The sequence below is a fragment of the Molossus molossus genome, unplaced genomic scaffold (genome assembly GCF_014108415.1).
Source record: "Molossus molossus isolate mMolMol1 unplaced genomic scaffold, mMolMol1.p scaffold_m16_p_12, whole genome shotgun sequence".
In the NCBI taxonomy this organism is placed as follows: domain Eukaryota; kingdom Metazoa; phylum Chordata; class Mammalia; order Chiroptera; family Molossidae; genus Molossus; species Molossus molossus.
Genome location: NW_023425347.1, coordinates 74,056,659 through 74,077,411, shown reverse-complemented (window position 1 = coordinate 74,077,411; position 20,753 = coordinate 74,056,659). Strand labels below are relative to the sequence as shown.

The 20,753-nt window shown below is 37.0% G+C and overlaps 1 protein-coding gene across 5 annotated transcripts in view; it reads right to left on the bottom strand.

Moving 5' to 3' along the window:
• The window catches only part of FOXJ3 (forkhead box J3), a 127,579-nt gene that overhangs the window by 25,321 nt on the left and 81,505 nt on the right, over window positions 1-20,753 (bottom strand). For 3 of the 5 annotated variants that reach the window (XM_036255771.1, XM_036255769.1, XM_036255772.1), the window contains 2 exons: window positions 18,141-18,224; window positions 5,480-5,581 (listed from right to left, as the gene is read on the bottom strand). In XM_036255771.1, the coding sequence (XP_036111664.1) occupies window positions 5,480-5,581; window positions 18,141-18,224 (186 nt within the window). The remainder of the gene's footprint in view (window positions 1-5,479; window positions 5,582-18,140; window positions 18,225-20,753) is intronic. The other 2 variants (XM_036255774.1, XM_036255773.1) reach the window with 1 other exon arrangement.

The window sequence follows — 20,753 nt, the reverse complement described above, 5'->3', positions numbered from 1 at the left end:
TTGGCTTTTAAGGTATTTAGGTAAGATAAGCAGCATTTTATTTTCATCTAGGGCTAATTTTGTTCCACTGAGGCAAAAACCTAATAGCCTGTGAATTATGAAATATGTCACTCTGGTGGAAAACAGTAACCATGCCTGGTCCTATATGAGTCTCAACAATTGTCTACAATAATCTTTTAGGTGGTTCTTTTCCTAGACTCTGGTAGCTTACTTATCATGCACCAAGAAATACCCAGTTGCAAGGGGCATTCTCTGTGTATCTCTAGAATTCTGTCTGTTGCTGCTCTCTCCTCTGTGGTATGCTGCCCTAAGAATTCTAGCCACCTTGGATTCCATGATCTTCCACCTCCACCTCCTCAACTCAAGGAGACCACTGTACCCTGAAAACTTTATCCAGGCAATAAGCTACAACAATCGCAGGGCTCGCTTTATTTGTTTACCATTTCTCAGGGGTCACTGAGAAATGGTCTAATTTCTTAAAAACCATCATGTCATGTGTGTGTGTATGTATGTATATATTTTAAGTTGATTCTGGTAGCAAAGTAAATCTAGACCTTGTTATTCTACCTTGGTGGAAATGAAAGTCCCTTATCAACTTTATGAATCTTTATAAAGAACCAACCTCACTTGTTGAATTTTGCTACTATATATGTGGCTACTTTGCTGAATTCTCTTAGTTTTATTACCTCCTTTTTCAGATTTAGTTCTTCTTTTTCTAGATACTTAAATTGTTAATATTCCATCTTTGATCTATTCTAGTTCATGCATTTAAGGCTAATACTTTAATTGCATTCTACAAGTCCTGATATTTCATATTTTTGCTTTGTATCAATTCATAGTATTATCTAACTTCTATTATAATTCTTCCTTGACCCCTGGGTTATTTATAACTATATTGGTAAATTGGCAAACTTGGTGAATTTTTCTGATTATCGATTTGCTACTATTTCTACCTTAATTCTACTTTTTTGGGAAATATATACTGTAGGATGTTGGTCTTCCAAAATTTACTGAGACTTCCTTTATGGTCTAGCATTAACTGTATTACATGATCAATTTTGGTAAATATTCTACATGTACTTAAAATATGTATATTCTGGCCCTGGCCGGTCTGGCTCAGAGGTAGAGTGTCAGCCCGTGGACCAATGAGTCCCGGGTTCGATTCTGGCCAAGGGCATGTATCTCAGTTGTGGTTCGTCCTCGGCCCTGGTCAGGGTTGTGCAGGAGGCAACCAGTTGATGTGTCCCTCTCACGTCAGTGTTCCTCTCTCTCCCCCACTCTATCTGAAGATAAATAGAAAAAATATCCTCAGGTGAGGATTAAAAAAATATATGTGTGTGTGTGTATTTACATTCTGCAACTGTCAGGTATAACATTCTCTATGTATCAAGTGGGTCAAATTCTCTAATTTTGTGGTTCAAATATTATGTACCTTAAATCATATTTGATTTGCTGTGTTTTGATTTTGATCCGCTTCTTCTATGAATTTAGAGAGATATATTCAAATCTACCTCTTTGGTGAAGAATTTGTCCATTTCTCCTTTTAGTTCTGTCAACTTTTGAGGCTATTACTAGCATTGTTAAAATTTCTTATTGAAATGATCCTTTTTCATAATACATGTTTTTTGCAATGTATTGCCCTTTCATTTAAAATATATCTCTTATAAGCAGCACATAATTGGATTTTTTCTCGTCCAGTCTTATAATCTTTGGCTTTTAAATGAAATATTTAGTGCATTTGCATTTAATGTATTTATTAACATAATTAGATTTAAATATTATTTGTTTTCCTGTGTTTCCATGTCTTTGTTAATTTTTTTTTTTACCTTTCTTGCCTGTTTTTGAATTAACCAAGAATTTATTATTTTTCCTTACTTGCTATATATTCTTTTACTTTTCCTATAGTAAATTAGAGCAGTGGTTCATAAGGTATGGAACTCAGACCAGAAACATAACCAGTATCTAAAAGCTTGTTAGAAATGTAAATTTTAAGAACCCAATCCAGACCTACTAAATCAGAAATTCTTAGAGCAGGGGTGGGGTGACTGGGTCAGGCAACAATATAGGCTTTTAGTTTTGGTTTTTAAAATCCTCACCCGAGGATTTTTTCCTTTTATTTTCAGACAGGGAGGGAGGGAGGGAAAGAGAAAGAGAAATATCAATGTGAGAGAGACATCGATTGGTTGCCTCCCGCATGACTCCAAGGACAGGGACCGAACCGCAACCGAGTTAAGTGCCCTTGACCGGAATGGAACCCGAGACTCTTTGGTCCTCAGGCGGACACTCTAACCACTGAGCCAAACCAGCCAGGGCAACCATATGGGTTTTAACAGCCCTATTAATAATTCTGATGTATGCTGCAGCATTAAGAACAACTTCTCTAGATTTAACAACATGTCCTAAACTTAGCAGTTTTACCACTTCCCATGCAATACAAACATTAACTACATATATTTTCTCCTGCCTTATACTAGTACTGTCATGTATTTTACCTTCTACAGCATTTTAGACTTGAAGGGATTGTGTTTATATAACGGCACTGTTACGGTTTGAAACACTCAAGACATTAGATTTACTGATATATATATACTCTTTTTGTGTTCTTCATTCTTTCCTGCACAAGATAATTTTCCTTCTGTCTGAAAAATTAACCTCCCTTTAATCTTTTAATACTGGTGTACTAGTAACATATTCTCTCAGATTTTGTTTTTGTAAAAACCTACTTTGTTGAGCTCTGACTGGTTTGGCTCAGAGGTTAGAGCGTTGGCCCGTGGACCAAAGAGTCTCGGATTCAATTCTGGACAAAGGCACATACCTCAGTTGCCGTTTGGTCCCTGACCCTGGTTGGGGTTGTGTGGGAGGCAACCAATCGATGTGTTTCTCTCATGTCGATGTTTCTTTCCCCCCGGCCCCCATCTGAAGATAAATAGAAAAATATCTTTGGGTGAGGATTAAAAAAAAAATTACTTAATTGACCATTTTTCACAGATATTTTAACTGTAGAATTCTGGATTGGCAGGTATTTCCTTTCAGCACTTCAAAATTTTCATTCTGGTGTCTGATTTACTGTTGCTCCTTTGAAGTTGTGTTTTTATCCTCTGATTTAAAAATTTTTTCTTTATCTTTGTTTTATAGCAGTTTGATTTTGATTTGCCTAATAAGGTTTTCTTTTCATTAATCCTGCTTGGGGTTCTCAGAACTTTCTTGAATCTGTATTTCAGTTTAAAAAAATTAAAACATTGTGCCCTGGTAAAATAAAAAAAAATAAAATTCCTCATGTAAAAAAAAAGAACAACATTGTGCCCTGGCCAGTTTGGCTCAGCAGTTACAATGTTGGCCCACGGACCAATGAGACCTGGGTTTGATTCTGGCCAAGGGCATGTACCTCAGTTGCGGTTCTTCCCCGGCCCTGGTTGGGGTCATGCGGAAGGCAACCAGTCGATGTCTCTCTCTCACATTAATGTTTCTCTCTGTCTCTCTATCTCTCTGTCTCTCTGTCTCTCTCCCCCTCCCTCCTAATCTGTCTAAAGATAAGTGGAAACATATCCTCAGGTGAGGATACAAATAATTTTTTTAAACATTGTGCCCTGGCCGGTTTAGCTCTGCACTTAGAGCATCAGCCCACAGACCAAAGGGTCATGGGTTCAATTTCCGGTCAAGGGCACATGCCTGGGTTAAGTATGATCCCCAGTCCTGGTAGGGGTCATGTGGGAGGCAGCCAATCGATGTTTCTCTCTTTCTCCCTTCCACTCTATCTAAAAATCAATGGAAGAATATCCTCAGGTAAGGATTAACAACAACACCAAAATTAAAGCATTGCTTCTCCTCTATTCCTTTTTACTGCCAAATTTGTTAGACCTTCCCCCACATCCCATTTCTCTCTTAAGCTTTTCTGAATTTTCCATTGTTCTTTTTTCTATATTTGTGTTTCGATCTGTGTATTTTCCATTGATCTATCTTGCAGTTCACTAATCTCTCATCTAATGTGTCTAATCTGTTAAACCCATCTATTGACAGGCCTCACTATGCCCTACTTGGACTACTGCAAAGACTAGTATTGGATATTTCTGATTCCAACCCACTTGCTTTACCAGACATTCTCAAGTCTAGCTGGGCATCATTAGTGATGATGTTTTAAAGTACAGATTCCTGGGCCTTATCCCCAAGGATAAAGTAACTTATTTGATAGGTCTATAATGGAATCTGGGAATTACATCCCTTACACACACACACACACGATTCTGATTAAATCATTCCACAGATTGTATTTGGAAAAAAATCATTACATGTCAGCTACCAGTTTCCTTTCTAAATTGGAAATCTGATTAGTCACTCTGATTATAATATCTTCTGTTTATTCATTATCTTCCTGTAAACAAAAATTCCTATGTATACTATATTAGTGCAATTGTGTATATGTTTGCGTTTGTGTGTGTCATAAGCAAGTAGAACAGTGAGAGACAAAGATAAAGCAAGAGCAAGTGAAAGCAACAAAGACAGAAGGAGAGGGTAAAAGCAAGGAAAAAAGAGAGTATGAGCATGAGTGTGAGAAATGTATAGCTGCAAGGTGCTTATGGTCTAGTAAGGGAGGAAATAGTTGTATACATAGGACTGAGTGATTTTATGAACCTCCCGGAGCCTTTTTAGGGTTTTGAGACACAAGATTTAAGAAATTACCTTGTGCCCTGGCCGGTTTGACTCGGCGGTTAGAGATTCAGCCTGTGGACCGGAGAATCCCGGGTTCGGTTTCCACTAAGGGCACATACCTCGGTTGCAGTTTGTCTCCGGCCCCGGTTGGGATCGTGTGGGTGGCAACCACTCGATGTGTCTCTCTCACATCGATATGTCTCTCTCTCTCTCACTTCCTCCTTCTCTCCCTCCCACTCTATCTGAAGATAAATGCAAAAAAAAAAAAAAAAATTACCTTGTAAAGAAAAGAAGAGACGTATGTATCCCACTAGGCAGCTAAATAGTTGGCACAAAGTTTTGACTTGTTTCAAAAAAAGAAAAATGCAGCAAACTGCCACATACTATTTCTGGGTATGTCACTAGACTTGAACATCTTAAAACAAGTTGACTACTGTTCAATGAACTCTATGAGTTTTCCCAAATTATTGAGTTTGATTCTGTTGACTCTCTGGAAATTTGATAATTTTTTTCCCATATATTTAGAGGAATGATTTTGAAACAAATTGATACAATAAAATGCTGACTCCAAAAGTCTATCAATGAGAACTGGTGGGTCAAGAATTTAATATAGAACTTCCCAATAAGCTTCTTCAATTTCTCCAGAGAAGTATTTTTTTCTAGTTTGTGTATACCTCAGAACACTGTAGATTTAGCTTTCAAGCTGCCATATATGGGCTAGCCAAATTTATATAATCTTTAAATTCAACCATATAGAACTCTATTGTTATTATAAAGGCAAATTAAATGTATTACTCAATGACATTTCAAGTGTTTTAAAAAATGTAATTACTTTGTTAGTCACAGTGTTGATTGCCAGAGTTGGAGAGGCACTTCCCGAAATAATACACTCCATTCCCAAAGAATCTGAATCTATGCTATATGGAGTTGAGGCCTAAAATATAAGAACAAAATAAATAATTATTAGCTCATATATCCAGCAACTTTTAACACAATTTGAAGGTATTTCATCAAATTCCCCATCATTTAATTTTGCACTTTGTTTCTGAAAATGAACTTAAATCACTGGGAACACTGGAAAGACAACATTAGAAGGAACATGGACATCTGAATGACCTTGTGGAACAGAGCTGGTTATCCATCCCATCCATTATGAGCTCGAACTTTTATCTGAGAAAAATAAATCTCTCTAGTTTAGGCCTCTCAGTTGTTTTTTTCTTCCTCTGTCTATTAGTGCAACTGAACGATATACTAAATAATGCAACGTTATAAACAGTGTAATAATGCACTATTTATAAAGCCAGCATAGATGTGAAAATCAATATAGATGGTTTTGTACATTTAGAATTTGGATATTGTGACAATTTCTCTCTCTCTCTCTCTCTCTCCCTCCCTCCCTCCCTCCCTCCCTCTCTCTCTCTCTCATAAGAGACCATTTTTACTGCTTTGGTGAGTCTTCAAGAAAGTTTAACTTCAATGCTGAAAGTTAAAGATGGGCAGATATAAACAATATATGGCTATGATGTTAGCTGTGTACATTCCCTCTCTGGCAAAAAATATTTGTCCCACACATGATCCCAACTGAACATTTATTTTTAAGGATCATATTGAATGAGAAAGAGCAATTTCACTGAGACACATTTCTAAGATTAATCTATTTATCACTTAATTCTTCAACCTAAGTTTTTTTTTTAATCTGGTAATCTACAAGGATAGGGAACAGGCATCTTGATTGAAATAAAAAACGGAAAAGACAAGGGTCATCCCTAGAAGGTAGAATCTAGCACTTGGGTGCTGGGTACACATTGAGAATGAGGTGAAAATACAAAAGGACTTCAGAAATACAAGTGGAAGAACTACAGAGTCTGTGCTTCAATTTGGTATAGCTAAAGTAACACAAGATTACTTTAGAAAGCTACAAATCTCATGTTCCTCTACTTCAACTCAGTCATCGCAGTACAGACTACTGTTTCACTATTTCATTCTCACTAATTCCTACTGGTAAGAAGAGGCCAACCTGTGTTGTGTGATTTCATGCAAATTACTCAACCTTTAGTATTTACTGAGACTCGTTTTGTAGCTCAACATGTGCTATATCTTGGTGACTGTGTGCACTTGAAAAGAATAGGCATTCTATAGTTTTTTAGTAGTGTTCTCTAATATCAATTAGATCAAGGCATTTCATAATGTATTCCAATGTTCTTTACTGATTTTTATCAGCTTTTGCTTCATGTATTTGAAGCTCTGTTAGTCACATTCACATTTATATTTGGTATTTCTTCAATTATTCCTTTATCAAATGTTTTTAAAATTTCTGATATACTGTCTTAAAAGTCTGTTTTATCTTATATTAATATAGTCATTGCACCCTTACGCTTACTGTTAGCATGGCATATATATTTCCATGCATTACTTTCAACTCATCTGTGTCTGTGTATTTGAAGCCATGACTCTTTTAGACCACATTTAGCTAAATCTTGCTTTTTCTGTGTCTCTGACAATCTCTGCCTTTTTATTGGCGTGTTTAGACCATAATATTAGTTCAACTGTTGGTACTGTTAGATTTAGATCTAAATTGTTTTGTTTTACCTCTATTTTTTTAGTTCCTTTATTCCACTCTTTTAGATTAGATATATTTTAGTATTCTAAATTACCTATTGGCTTTTTAGGTATACCACAAACTAGGTTTACTTGAGAATGTGCTCAATCTGAAAAAAGGCATCTACAAAAGCTCTACAGCTTATGTCATACTTAGGGGTGAAAGACTAAACACTTTCTCCTTAAGAATGAAAAAAGAGCCCTGGCCAGTTTGGCTCAGCGGTTAGAGCGTCGGCCTGCGGTCCGGAGAGACCCGGGTTCGGTTCCCGCTAAGGGCACGTACTTTGGTTGCAGTTTGTCCCCGGCCCTGGTTGGTCGTGCGGGTGGCAGCCACTCGATGTGTCCCTTCACATCGATGTTTCTCTCTCTCTCTCCCTTCCTCTCTCTCCCTCCCACTCTATCTGTACAAAAAATGGAAAAATATCCTCGGGTGAGAAAAACAAAAACAAAAACAAAAGAATGAAAACAGACAAAGATGCCTACTTCACCACTCCTATTCAACCCTGTACTGGAGATTCTAGTCACTGCAATAAAGTAGGAGGCCAGGGCAGAGGAGGGGAAGGAACAGGAAAACTGTCTATTTGCAGATGACATCATTGTTTATACAAAAAAATCCCAAGGTATCTTCAAAACAATTTAGAACTAACAAGATTATAGGATACAAGGTTAATAAACAAACATTAATTATATTTTTATATACTAGCAGCAAACAACTGGAAAATGGATTTTAGAAAGAGTATATAGCATCCAAAAACAAAATATTCAGGATTAAATTTAACTGGAAACATCCAAGTCCTCTACACTGAAAACTTAAAAAATATATATTCCCAAGAGGAATCAAAGACTTAATGAATAGAGAAAGAGTATGTTTTCATAGCTTGGAATAATCAATATTGTTAAGATACCAGTTCTCCTCAGATGAGGGTTGCCTGGGGATGAGAATGGAAGGAAGCATGAATTACAAAGGGACGTGAGGAAACATAAGGGAGTGATGGAGATGTTTATGTGACACTGGTGATAATTTCACATGTCAAAAACTCTTCAAATTATAAACTTTAAATATTCAATTAACTGTACATAAACTATCTCTCAAGTACTGTTACAAAAGAAAAAAAACTATATCCTACCCATTCACCCCTCATGAAATACTTCCTGATCTACCTCTCTAATTAAATAGGATTTGTTCAACTTTAAAATTCCCAGAAAATTCTATTTACACATATCTCTCAGAGGCAACATGTAGTGCTTCCCACATAATGTACACCCAGTATATGTTTGCCAAACTGAAGTAAATGCTTTTTCAACTCTGAGTTCTAAGAGTAGGAATGTAGACTGCATTCCTTCCTTTGCTCACTCACACCTTTATCACTCAGCCTCAGAGAAGGAAGGCACATAGTGGGGCCATCACTTACTCCACAAAACCACTCTGTGTAACAGTGGAAGAAACTGAGACACAAATAGCACAAAGACAACAATCTGCAGAGTATCCTTCCTAGAAGAATGTCTTCTTTTCTATTTACCCATTCACCCTCCAGTTATCTTCCTGATTAAACTTGTAATCATCTCTGAACTATAATGCACAATTTAGCTCTTAACTAAAAGAAAAAATAATGTGTATTCTGCCATCTTTGTTCCAAATAAAAGCTGGATAATTGCAGAATATGTGTTTTTTGCAGAGGCCAGTATATTTAGGATAATGAGTTTATAGAGCTATCTGGCCTTTACTCCATCAAATAATTTCTGCACAATTCATTAGAAGATTTAAGCAAAACTATCCACAGCAATTTCCTCTTCATCTCCCTGCTTCTGCCTTTTTACAGCTTACACTCCACACAGCAGCTAAAGTAATCTTGTTAAAATGTAAGTCATGCCCTGGCTGGTTTTGCTCAGCAGTAGAGCATCGGCCTGTGGACCAATGAGTACCGGGTTCGATTCTAGCCAAGGGCATGGACTTCAGTTGTGGTTTGTCCCCGGCCCTGGTCAAGGTCATGCAGGAGTCAACCAGTCAGTGTGTCCCTCTCATGTCGATGTTTCTCTCTCTCTCCCTGTCTTTCCCTCTCTCTCTACCTGAAGATAGAAAAATATCCTCGAGTGAAGATTAAATATATATATACATACATATATATATATATATATATATAAATGTGTGTGTGTGTGTATATATATACATAAATCACATTATGTCACTGCTTTGTTTATATCCCTCCAATGGCTTTCCACCTCCCTCAAAATAAAACCCAAGTCTTTACAAAGGCATACAAGACCCTACACAATCTTCCTGCTCTTACCACTTACTTCTCTAACATCAAGTCCTACTACTCTTCCCTCCTCACACACACTAGTCTATCCATAGTGGCCTCCTGCTATTCCTCATGCCAAGTAAGTTTCTACCTCAGGGTCTTTGTACTTGTGGGATTTCAGAAGGGAGATCCTCTCCCAGGCCTATACAGCTGACAATCCACTTATATTTATATATAAACTATGACCTCATAATAGAACTATGGCCAGAAAAATTAAACATCTAAGTTATAACAAATAACTTTAAAACTAGGTCTCCTAACTTCCAGGCTATTAGTAGTTCCTCTAAATCTTGTACTTAAAAGTGATACCTTATGACTTTGTAACATGACTTGGTTTTCCTCATAATTTGACTATGTTCTTAAACTAACAGAGGAACTTCAGATCATTAAATGCTGGTAAAATATAATACTATCTAAAGAGTTGGGTTTTTGTTTTGGGGTGTTTTTTTTTAGAATTTTCTTTTCCTACCACCCCATCCTCACCACTGTTCAGAAATTTTACATTTCTAGCAGGGGCATTATTTTCTATTTACAATTCTTTCAAAGCACTTTACCTGTGATGAACATACAACAGAAACAGTAAATATGAGACTTTGAAACCCATAAGCAGCAGTTACATACAGCCTTTTCAACTACTTCCTTAACAGTAATAAATTTGTCCAATTGTTATTTTAAAACTTTAATGAGGCAAAAAGGGGGGGGGGGCACACTTTAAATGAGGCACTTAGGCAAACACTAAGCAGTGACCAAAAAGAGGTCTTTGAATTACAAGAAATGATATACTCCAAAAAATGTACCTTCAGTCTACTAATTTAAGAACAGCAATGCCCATACACACCTTGAAAAGACAAAAGGTGTCTTTGCATTGGCTCTGTGCAGGGCAGGCCAAAAGTACAGAAAAGCTAATGTCCCTAGCAGCATCACTCGCTTAATAATAAGTAAGAGTTGATAAATATACCAGCTCATTGCCCCACAGTTCTAAACTGCCTCCGAGAGTTTCCAGTGGGGCTGAGCTCCAGTGCTCACAGTGGTAATTCACTTGATAATTGTTCCCCTTTCCTAGGATCACCCCTCAAACTACCTGTGATCAATCCTTATCTACCTCTGGGGGAACTCAAATCATGACAGTTATCTTTTCCTTTCTCAAAAGAAATATCTCCTGGGATAGACATGAAATCTTCCTTTAACATAATAGCTCTCAAACTTTTTGGTTGCAGGACCCTTTACCCTAAAAAGTAATTGAGGATCCCAAATAGCTTTTGTTTGTGTGAGATAAACCTATTAATATTTACCTATTAGAAATTAAAACCAAGACACAAAATTTATTAGCTCATCTTAAATTTACAATAACAAATAAACTGCATGTTAATATAAATATTGTTCTGTATGAAAAATACAGTCTCCAAAACAAAAATCTTAGTGAGAAGAATGGGATTATTTTACAGTTTTAAAAAAATTGCTTGAATACTTGGTTTAATAGAAAACCATTAGATTCTCATATCTTACTCTGCATTCAATCTGTAACAAAATCATAGGTCAGGTAATCTCTGGAAAACTAATGAGTAAAAAAGGCAAGGGATATGATGGTATTATTATGAACATAGTTTTGACCAAAATGGCCTCACACACTGAGAATCGCTACTCTAGCATAACAGGTTCCTCCAAGCAATGAATAACATTACAAAATAACCAAGACACATGATTTAAGTTTTAAAAAGGGGGTAAGGGTAATAGAAGAATGAACAAAGAATATGTTTTTGTGATTATCAACATGATAAAAGAGATAAACTGCACTAATTTGGAGCACTCATTCTCTCAAAATATTTAACTAAGAATTGCCTAAGACCCAAGTTCCCTCTTCTATACCTTGATACTAGTTCCCTTGGAATAGCATAAATGCTTGCCAATCTTAAAAAAAAAAAACCACCATAGGCAATATGGAGCTAATTTTGCTTTTTTCTATCCTAAGTAGCTTCCAGTAGATAGCATACTCTTCATTAAAAAATAGTCCATATATCCTCTGGTTGAACTAAACAGACAAAGCCAAATTAAAAAGCAAAATACAAAAGGTAGAGCTTAAAAATTTTTTTTTTTTTTAAACTGATGGAGCTTTGAGTCAAGATGGTCAACCAGGTAAATATGGTACTCGCATCTTCTCACAACCACATTAAAATTACAATTAAACTACAGAACAAGTATCATTCTTAACTACCTCAAACCTAGCTGAGCAGAAGTCTTATAACTAAGGATATAAAGAAGCTATATAAAGACTGGTAGGAGGGGCCCTGGTCAGGTAGATCAGTTGGTTAGAGCATTGTCCTGATATGTCAAGGTTGTGGGTTCAATACCCTGGTTAGGGCACATAGAAGATTCAACCAGTGAATGCAGAAATAAGTGGAACAACAAATTAATAAAATAAAAAAATAAAAAAAGATTTATAGGAGGCATGGAGACCTGAAACAGGTTGGACCCACACCCACACGTGTCTACAGAGGTCCGCCCTGTGGAGCAAAGGGTTCCAGCCCCATACGAGCCACCCCCAGCAACCAGGATTTCAGTGCTGAGAAGTCCCCATAAGTTATGGCTGTAAAAACCAGTAGGAATTGAGGTTGAGTCAGATAAAGGCTGCTGGAGTCCCAGGTGTTCCTCTTAAAGGGCCCATACATGAACTTACTCTTCAAACTCACCTACTCACTGTGCTCCAGAGCTGGGGCAGCAGCATGAAAGGCACCAGGCACATACAGGGAGGAACTGAATTGTCTAGCATCAGGGCAAAGGCTGGAGGGGCACCTTCCTCCCAGACAAAGTGCTGGCAGAGGCCACTGTTCCTTTGCTGAACCCCACCCCCACCCCTAGACAGTAGGTGAGCCCCATATCTGAGTCTCCATGAACCTGGCTCAAATTGTTTACCCCACCATGGTGATTCTGAGACCCCCCCACCCCCACCCAACTTGCAGGTCCTCCCAAGCCCTTTCCAGGGCTTATCCATACAAACAGCCTGTCTTGGCTCATGCTGCAGATTTTCCTAAAATCTCTCAAACCTTCAACAAGCAGCATCTGGCCACAGCGTGCCCTATACCTCTTGCTAAGTAGCCCTAGGCCTGGCACTAGCAGTACCAGTCTATCTACAGGTTGGTCTCTCCTGGGTACCTCCAAGCCCAGCAAAAGTTGCAGCCATCTGCAGACTTGCTCTGTAGCTCATGATGGGTGGCCCCAGACAGGGCACAGGAGGCAGCTAATCTTGGTCTGCACTTCCCAGGAGGCCCCAGAGCTAGCACACCTGGTAGACAGCTTCAGGCCACACCAGAGCACCAGCCAACCATCTCTACTAGCGACACACTCAAGGGGAGGACTTATCAGGCATAGAGCCCTACTGAATCAAGTCCAGTTCTGTGGTCTAGGCCCCTGCACAGCAGATCAACCTGAGGGTAAATCCCTCCCACTGATGTGCAAACAACAATCAAGGCTCAACGACAACAGGAGTGTGCACACAGCCCACACGGAAGGCACACCTGGCATGCCCAGCTCGAGTGACTGGAGAGGCTGCACCACTGGGCCCTACAGGACACCTACTACACAAGACTGGGAGACAAGCAACCTACCAGATTCAGAGTTCAAAACATTGATTTAAGGATGCTCAATGAAATTAGGGGAAGAGTAGATGAACTTAGTAAAAATTTCAACAAAGAGATAAAAAACATAAAAATGAAGATAAAAAAAAAAAAGGATAAAAAAGAACCAGTCAGAAATGAAGAATAAAATAACTTGAAATGAATACTTTACTGGGAATCAACAGTAGAGTAGAGGAAGCAGATGATCAAATCAGTGAAATGAAAAGACACAGAAACAAAAAACACCCAATCAGAACTAGAAAAAGGATACAAAAAAATGAGGGTAGTTTAAGGAGCCTCTGGATCAACTTCAAGTGTACCAATATTCGGATCATAGGGGTGCCAGAAGGAGAAGAGGGAGAGCAAGGAATTGAAAACCTATTTGAAAAAATGACATAAAAACTCCCCTAACCTGGTGAAGGAAACAGACATATAAGTTCAGGAAGGGCAGTGAGCTTCAAACAAGATAAACCCAAAGAGGCCCACACGACGACACATCATAATTAAAGTGCCAAGAGTTAAAGATAAAGAATTGTAAAAGCAGCAAGAGAAAAGCAGTTAGTTACCTACAAAGGCCCTCCCATAAGAATCTCAGGTGATTTTTCAACAGAAACTTCAGAAGGAAATATCAAGAAATTTCAAAGTGAAAAAGGAAAAGAAAAAAAAATTCAAAGTGATGAAAAGCAAGGACCTACAACCAAGAATGCTCTAACTAGGAAAGCTATCATTTAGAATTGAATGACAGATAAAGAGTTTCTCTGACAAGAAAAAGCTAAAGGAGTTCATTACTACCAAATCAGTATGATAAAAAAAAAAAAAAAAAATGTTAGAGGGTCTTCTTTAAGAAGAAAAATAAAAGGCGAAAATAAATAATAAAATGGAAACAAATGTATTTTTATCAAAAATTACTTTAAATGCAAATGAATTAAATGTTCCAATCAAAAGACATACAGTGGCTGAATGGATAACAAAATAAGACCCTTACATATGCTATCGACAAAAGACTCATTTCAGATGAAAAGACACACAAACTGAAAATAAAGGGATTAAAAAAAAATTATTTCATAAAAATTAAAGTAAAAAAAAAAAAAAAAAAAAAAAAAGCTGTGGTAGCAATACTTATACCGGACAAAATAAACTTTAAAACAAAGTTAAAAAAGAAACCAGCAATTCCACTTTGGGGTATTTATCCAAAAAACCCAAAACACTAAATTGAAAAGACATATACATCCATATGTTCAATGCAGCATTATTTACAATACCCAATATATGAAAGCAACATAAGTGTCTATCAATAGATGGGTGGATAAAGTAGTAGTAGTGCATATATACAATGGAATATGACTCAGCCACAAAAAGGAATGAAATCTTGCCTTCTACAACATGGATTAACCTAGAGGGTATAGTACTGAGTGAAACACGTCAGAGAAATACAAATGCCATGTGATTTCACTTATATGTGGAATCTAAAAAACAAAACAAAATAAGCAGAACAGAAACACATTCATAGACATGGAGAACATTTTGATGGTTGCCAGATGAGAGGGGGACTGGGAAGATGGGTGAAAAAAGGTGAAGGGATTAAGAAGTACAAATTGGTTGTTAGAGTGAGGAACCTCAAAGGGAAGGGAGGAAGAGTGGGAAGAGATAAACCAAACAACCTATATGCATATATGCATAACCAATGGACACATACAATAGTGGGGGAAAGGCAGGAGGAGGGTGGGAGCAAGGAGGAGGGGGATCAATGGGGAAAAAGTGGGGGAACATCTGTAGTCCTTTCAACAATAAATTTTTTTTTTAAAGAAGTACAAATTGGTAGTTACAGAACAGTCATGGGGATGTAAAGTACAGCATAGGGAATATAGTCAATAATACTGTAATAACCATGTATGGTGTCAGATAGATAGATAATAGATTTATCAGGGTGATCATTTCATAAGTTACTATATAAATGTCTAATCGCTGGGTTATATACCTGAGAACTAATATAATGTTGTATGTTAACTGTAACTGAAAAATAAAAAATTATTTAAAATATAAATTTAAAAGTCCAAAAGGTCAAACAGAGCATTTATTCATTAATTAATATAAAAACAGAAACTAATAGACCCTTATCGTTAGGATAACCACATAATTTATCATCCAAATGCTATTTTGAGAATGAATGGGGAACTACTAATTACACTGAGACAACAAGCAACATTATAGTCACCCTACCTTAACAGTTTATCTTTCTTGCTTAAGTAAGAGCTTCATAAGGAGAGACTATGGGTCTGTCTCTATTCCTCCAACACTTAGCTCTATGCTTGCAAAGTAAGAGGTGTGCTCTTACTCTCTCTCAATGAATGGCATGAATAATGCAAATTAATGTGAAAAAGGGAAAACTCAAAGTAGACAAAATGAACTACCCAATCCTGATACTTTTCCACTTCTATATTATTTTTTTTAATCCTCACCTGAGAATACTTTTCCATTTTTGTTCAGATAGTGAGGAAGGGAGAGAGGAAGAGAGCGAGAGGAAGGGGGGGAGGGGAAGAGAGAGAGAAAGAGAATACATCGACTGGTTGCCTCCCACTCAACCCCAATCAGGGCTGGGGACGAACTGCAACCAAGGTACATGCCCTTAAATGGAATCGAACCCACGACTCACTGGTCCGCGGGCCAACACTCTAACTACTGAACAAAACCGGCCAGGGCTCTATATCATATTTTTGACCAAGGCTTCTTATCTCATGTCTCACTACCCACGCCCACCCCTCATCAGAATATAAACTTCACGAGAGCAGAGAATGTCTGTTTGCTATTTCCCCAGCACCCAGAATTGTGCCTGCTCATGGTAGGCACTCAATACTAAATAAATAGTATGTGTTCAATGAATGCAGTTCTACCTTGTCCTGCCTGTCAATATCGGAAAGCCAAGCCACATAACCCATGAAACTTTCCCAAACAGTTCCAGTAAAACACAATCTCTCCTTCCTCTGCACACAATGATATTTTATATCTTTCTTATAATACTTTCTACACATACTTTGCCCTTTTGCTAGAACTGTGTCTTTGATCATGTCTCATTTTTTTAGTATACCCAACAACATCCAAGCATAATGCCTGACACAATATCTACAAGAACAAATATCTGTCAAATTAAACTGGTAAAATGGCAGTATTACAATTACAGGTGTATATTTAGAAACCTGATACCATGCTAATTTTCTACAGAACTTTCTCATTTATGTATACATCCCTAGCCCAAGCCATTACCATTTCACAAATTAGACTACTGCAACTCCATCTACTCAGCATTGAGGAGGTTCAGAACAAGTCACTGTAGAATGTGCCAAATTGGTTTATGTATTATTTTGAGCTGAAGGCAGTAAAGACCCAGCAGAGTCAGAAAAAGCTTTTTACCTCCTCATAACTGTCTATAAAGGAAATTAGAAAGGTGGCCTGTACCAGTAAGATAATTATAATCAGAGACAACTTTATATCTGAGAGAATGATCTGTATGGCAGAGCAAAAACATTTGTTTACCGAACATTTGCTCTTCTTGCCTTCCTGTGAATTGTCTTCCTCCCTTTTGGAACCCCAGACCCCTATCCCTCTCCTTAGTATCAACTGCCTGGCTTTCTGTAAGTCTCACATTTTTGTGGTGCTCCCATATGTACACACCTAATTAAATTTGTTTCCTCCTATTAACTGTCTTTTATTACAATGGGTCTAGAATAAATTTATTTGACCAAATGTTTACTGTTTCCTTCATCTTATCTTATTCTCTCTGACCTGATTTATTCTACATTTACTGATACCTAAAATCACTAACACTGGAGATACATATTTTCTCTGTTGTTAGAGGATCACAACCCAGCAAAGGAGACAAATACAGAAACAATTTCTACAAAGTGTGAGAAATCCTATAAAAAAATATAGTAAGAATTCTACAAGAATGCAAATAAATAAATGAGGAAAAACTTCACAATGTAGTTAACATTTGAAATGGGTCTTGAAGAACAGTAGGGTAGAGTGAGTGAGTGAGTGAGTGTGTGTGTGTGTGTGTGTGTGTGTGTGTGTTTGCTGAGATGCTGGAAATGTATAGTGAGAAAGGTGAAAGGTAAAGTTGATGTCTGGTGACAACTGAAGTGTTTACTAAAATTATGTTACAATAAACAACTTAGGATACCAATTAGAGCTCCTTTTTCTCCTTCATTCTTGCAAAATAATGTTTAACCATTAATTTATAAGAATTATTTTACAGCCCTGGCCGGTTTGGCTCAGCGGTTAGAGCGTCGGCCTGCGGTCCGGAGAGACCCGGGTTCGGTTCCCGCTAAGGGCACGTACTTCGGTTGCAGTTTGTCCCCGGCCCTGGTTGGTCGTGCGGGTGGCAGCCACTCGATGTGTCCCTTCACATCAATGTTTCTCTCTCTCTCTCCCTTCCTCTCTCTCTCCCTCCCACTCTATCTGTACAAAAAAAAAAGGAAAATATCCTCGGGTGAGGATAAAAAAAAAAAAAAGAATTATTTTACAAATAACACACGCATTTAAGAGATTTTGTGTATAAAATAATTATTACATTGTGGGAAGAAGGAAAAAGCATTTTGAAGACAATCAAAAAAATACAATGTATTAGATTGTATGAGGTGAAAAGGCATAGTTTTGTTAACTAAAACCAGTCCTCAATGTTGCAGATGCCGGAGGAAACAGTCCAAAATTAATACTCAAGACACCTGGATTCAAATCTCAGACTATTTAACAGCTGTGCCCTAATTACAAAAAATATCTTTTACTTAATTCCTAAACTATCCACCTCACTCAAAGAGTTGTAAAGATCAAATAAAATAATGACTCTGAAAGTGCTATGAAAAAATAGAAAAATTATACAGGTAAAATATTACCTTCATTTGGTTATACTTGCTGTATTGAAAATTAACTCTTAAAATCTGTATTTCTCACATAATAATGCTGTCACAAACTAAAAAAGGGCGTTTACCCGTTCTACAGATCGTGCTCTCTTCTTTGGCCGAGTAGGCAGCGCATCTTCCTTCGGATTGGTGTCTATTGCCCAATAGGACCCCTAAAAGTAAAGAAAGAAATTATATCAACAGTACGTCACAGCAACTCTATAACATTAAAATGAATTGTTACAATCCTATGCTCCAAAAGCAAACATTTTGCAGATACAACAAAAGTAGCATGAGAGGAGCAACTAATTTTGAACTGAGAAAAGTCAAATTTATGGAAAAGAGTCCATTTATAACTAAAGTATTAATGAGGAAAAAAAAAATCACAATCTGAAGAAGCCAAATCCAAGAACTTCTGCCACAGCAAAATTGAAAAGAGAAATGATCAACTGAACACATTTAAAAATATATGCTAATTCTTAATTGAACACATATGATAATTACAACAGCATATGACATTCAAATCTAAAAGAATTTTATGTATAAAGATACTGTAGTTTCGCCCTGGCCAGTTTGCTCAGCGGTTAGAGCATTGGCCTGCAGTCTGGAGAGACTGGGGTTCGGTTCCCGCTAAGGGCACGTGCCTCGGTTGCAGTGTGTCCCTGGCCCTGGTTCGGTTGAGTGGGTGGCAACCACTCAATGTGTCCCTTTCACATCGATGTTTCTCTCTCTCTCTCTCTCCCCCTCCCACTCTATCTGAACAAAATATATATATATAAAAAAAAGATACTATAGTTTCTACACCTTGGGACCTCATAAATCTATCTAAATGGTAAGTAAAACAATTTATAAAGACAAACTGCTTAAACACATTTTATGAAATAAGTGCATCCTGGGAAGCAATGGTCTGTACATAAATCTTATTGCTTATTCTGTCACAATTTATTGTAACCATCTAGCCTTACTTTTTGATACAAGTTCTCAAATCACTCACTCAAAAGTAAATATGAGCACCTACTATGTTCTAGGCACTCAGAAATTGTGACTCCCTTAAAAATATAATTTGAAAAGCATAGATCATAAAGATTACACATATACAGATGAGAAAACCAAAGCTCAGAGAGATAAAAGTGGTTTGCTCGTCCAAGGACATGAGAGCCAGGACCTGAATCAAGGTCTTAGTTTCTTTCTTCCTCAGTTATCCTGTCTACACACACACACACACACACACACACACACACACACACACACTAAAAAGGGAAGGAGAGAGTAAGGAATGAAAGAAGGTGGTGAGGGAGACAGGCATTTCAGAAACAGAAATACAGTGCATGCCCTGGTTTTACAAAAATCTCAGTGACAGTATTAAAGTTTATTCTTTGCCTATATTATTTCATTAATCTTCCTAGGCTACTCTTTCAGGCAATATTTGTCAATGAGGGAAAATACAACTCTCATCTACCAATCCTCACACTTTGTGCCTAATGTGATTTATCTGCTTATTATTATTCCTTGAATATACCATGCTCTTTTATGCATCTGTGCCTGCCCTACACGCTAATCTCATGGCCTATAATATCCACCCTGACAAAGTCATTCTACCTTCAAAATTTAGCTCAGATGTTATCTAAAGGAATCCATCACTCTCTCCTGCAAGATCTCTCTGGTTCTTATACATTTATTTTAGACCACGGATTTCACTTAACTTTATTTATAGATATCTGTATCTCTTCTAGGCTATGACTTCCTTACCTTAAGGATAGAAACTCATTTCTATGTTCATTGTGACAGGCACAATGTCAGACACATACCAAGTAAGTAATCAATAAATATTTGTTGAAATGGAAAGGAAAAAATTGTTGAACAAATTGTGCCAAGAGTATCAGAGTATGATGCCCAGCCTTCCCAGATCCTAGTCTATTCAGGTACTTGAACTTTAGCACCCAGCCACTACTGAGGCATTCTTCCATGTTATCTTTTCAAAGTAGTCACTGCATGTCAGCTGATGAGTCTACCAGTTGGATGCAAACTTGCCAAGAACAATGTAATTAAGCACTACAGAAATTAAGCACTAAAAATGAAAACAATGATCTGGAGTAGATTCAGCTGGCAATTTTAAAATAAAGTAGGGATAAGTTTTATACTTGGTTTTCAAAAAAGTTGAAAATAAAGCATAAAGAGAAATACCAAAACTCAACTGACAATAGTTTAAAAACCACTATTCACAAAAATGATAGCAAACCTAAATTTGCTATATCTTAGATATAATACATATATTTAGTATATTCAAATTTTTCTGATTTTGAAGGTACATATACCAAAATGGTCAACAATTTTTTAATGCAACTAATTTCTTATCAACTGTCATGCATGAAACTAAAACAAATGACTGATCCTGGGTTTCCAATTTCCAAAATGTTCTACTTTATTACTACTTCTGGTTCTTTTCTTACATATTACTATCAAAAGGCAATACTGATTCCAGATTTCAAGTATATATCTAATAGATTCTAGCATTTTAATACTCCTGGTTCTTGTACTTCCATTTTCAAAATGCAATACTTTTGAAATTTTTGGAGTCTATTTTCTTGAAGTATGGCCATCACTGCTACATAATTGCAAAAAGCATTTTTATATCTGGTTCATAAACACCAAATAGAACGATTAATTTAATTAACTTTTTCATTTCTATAGCATCTATTTCC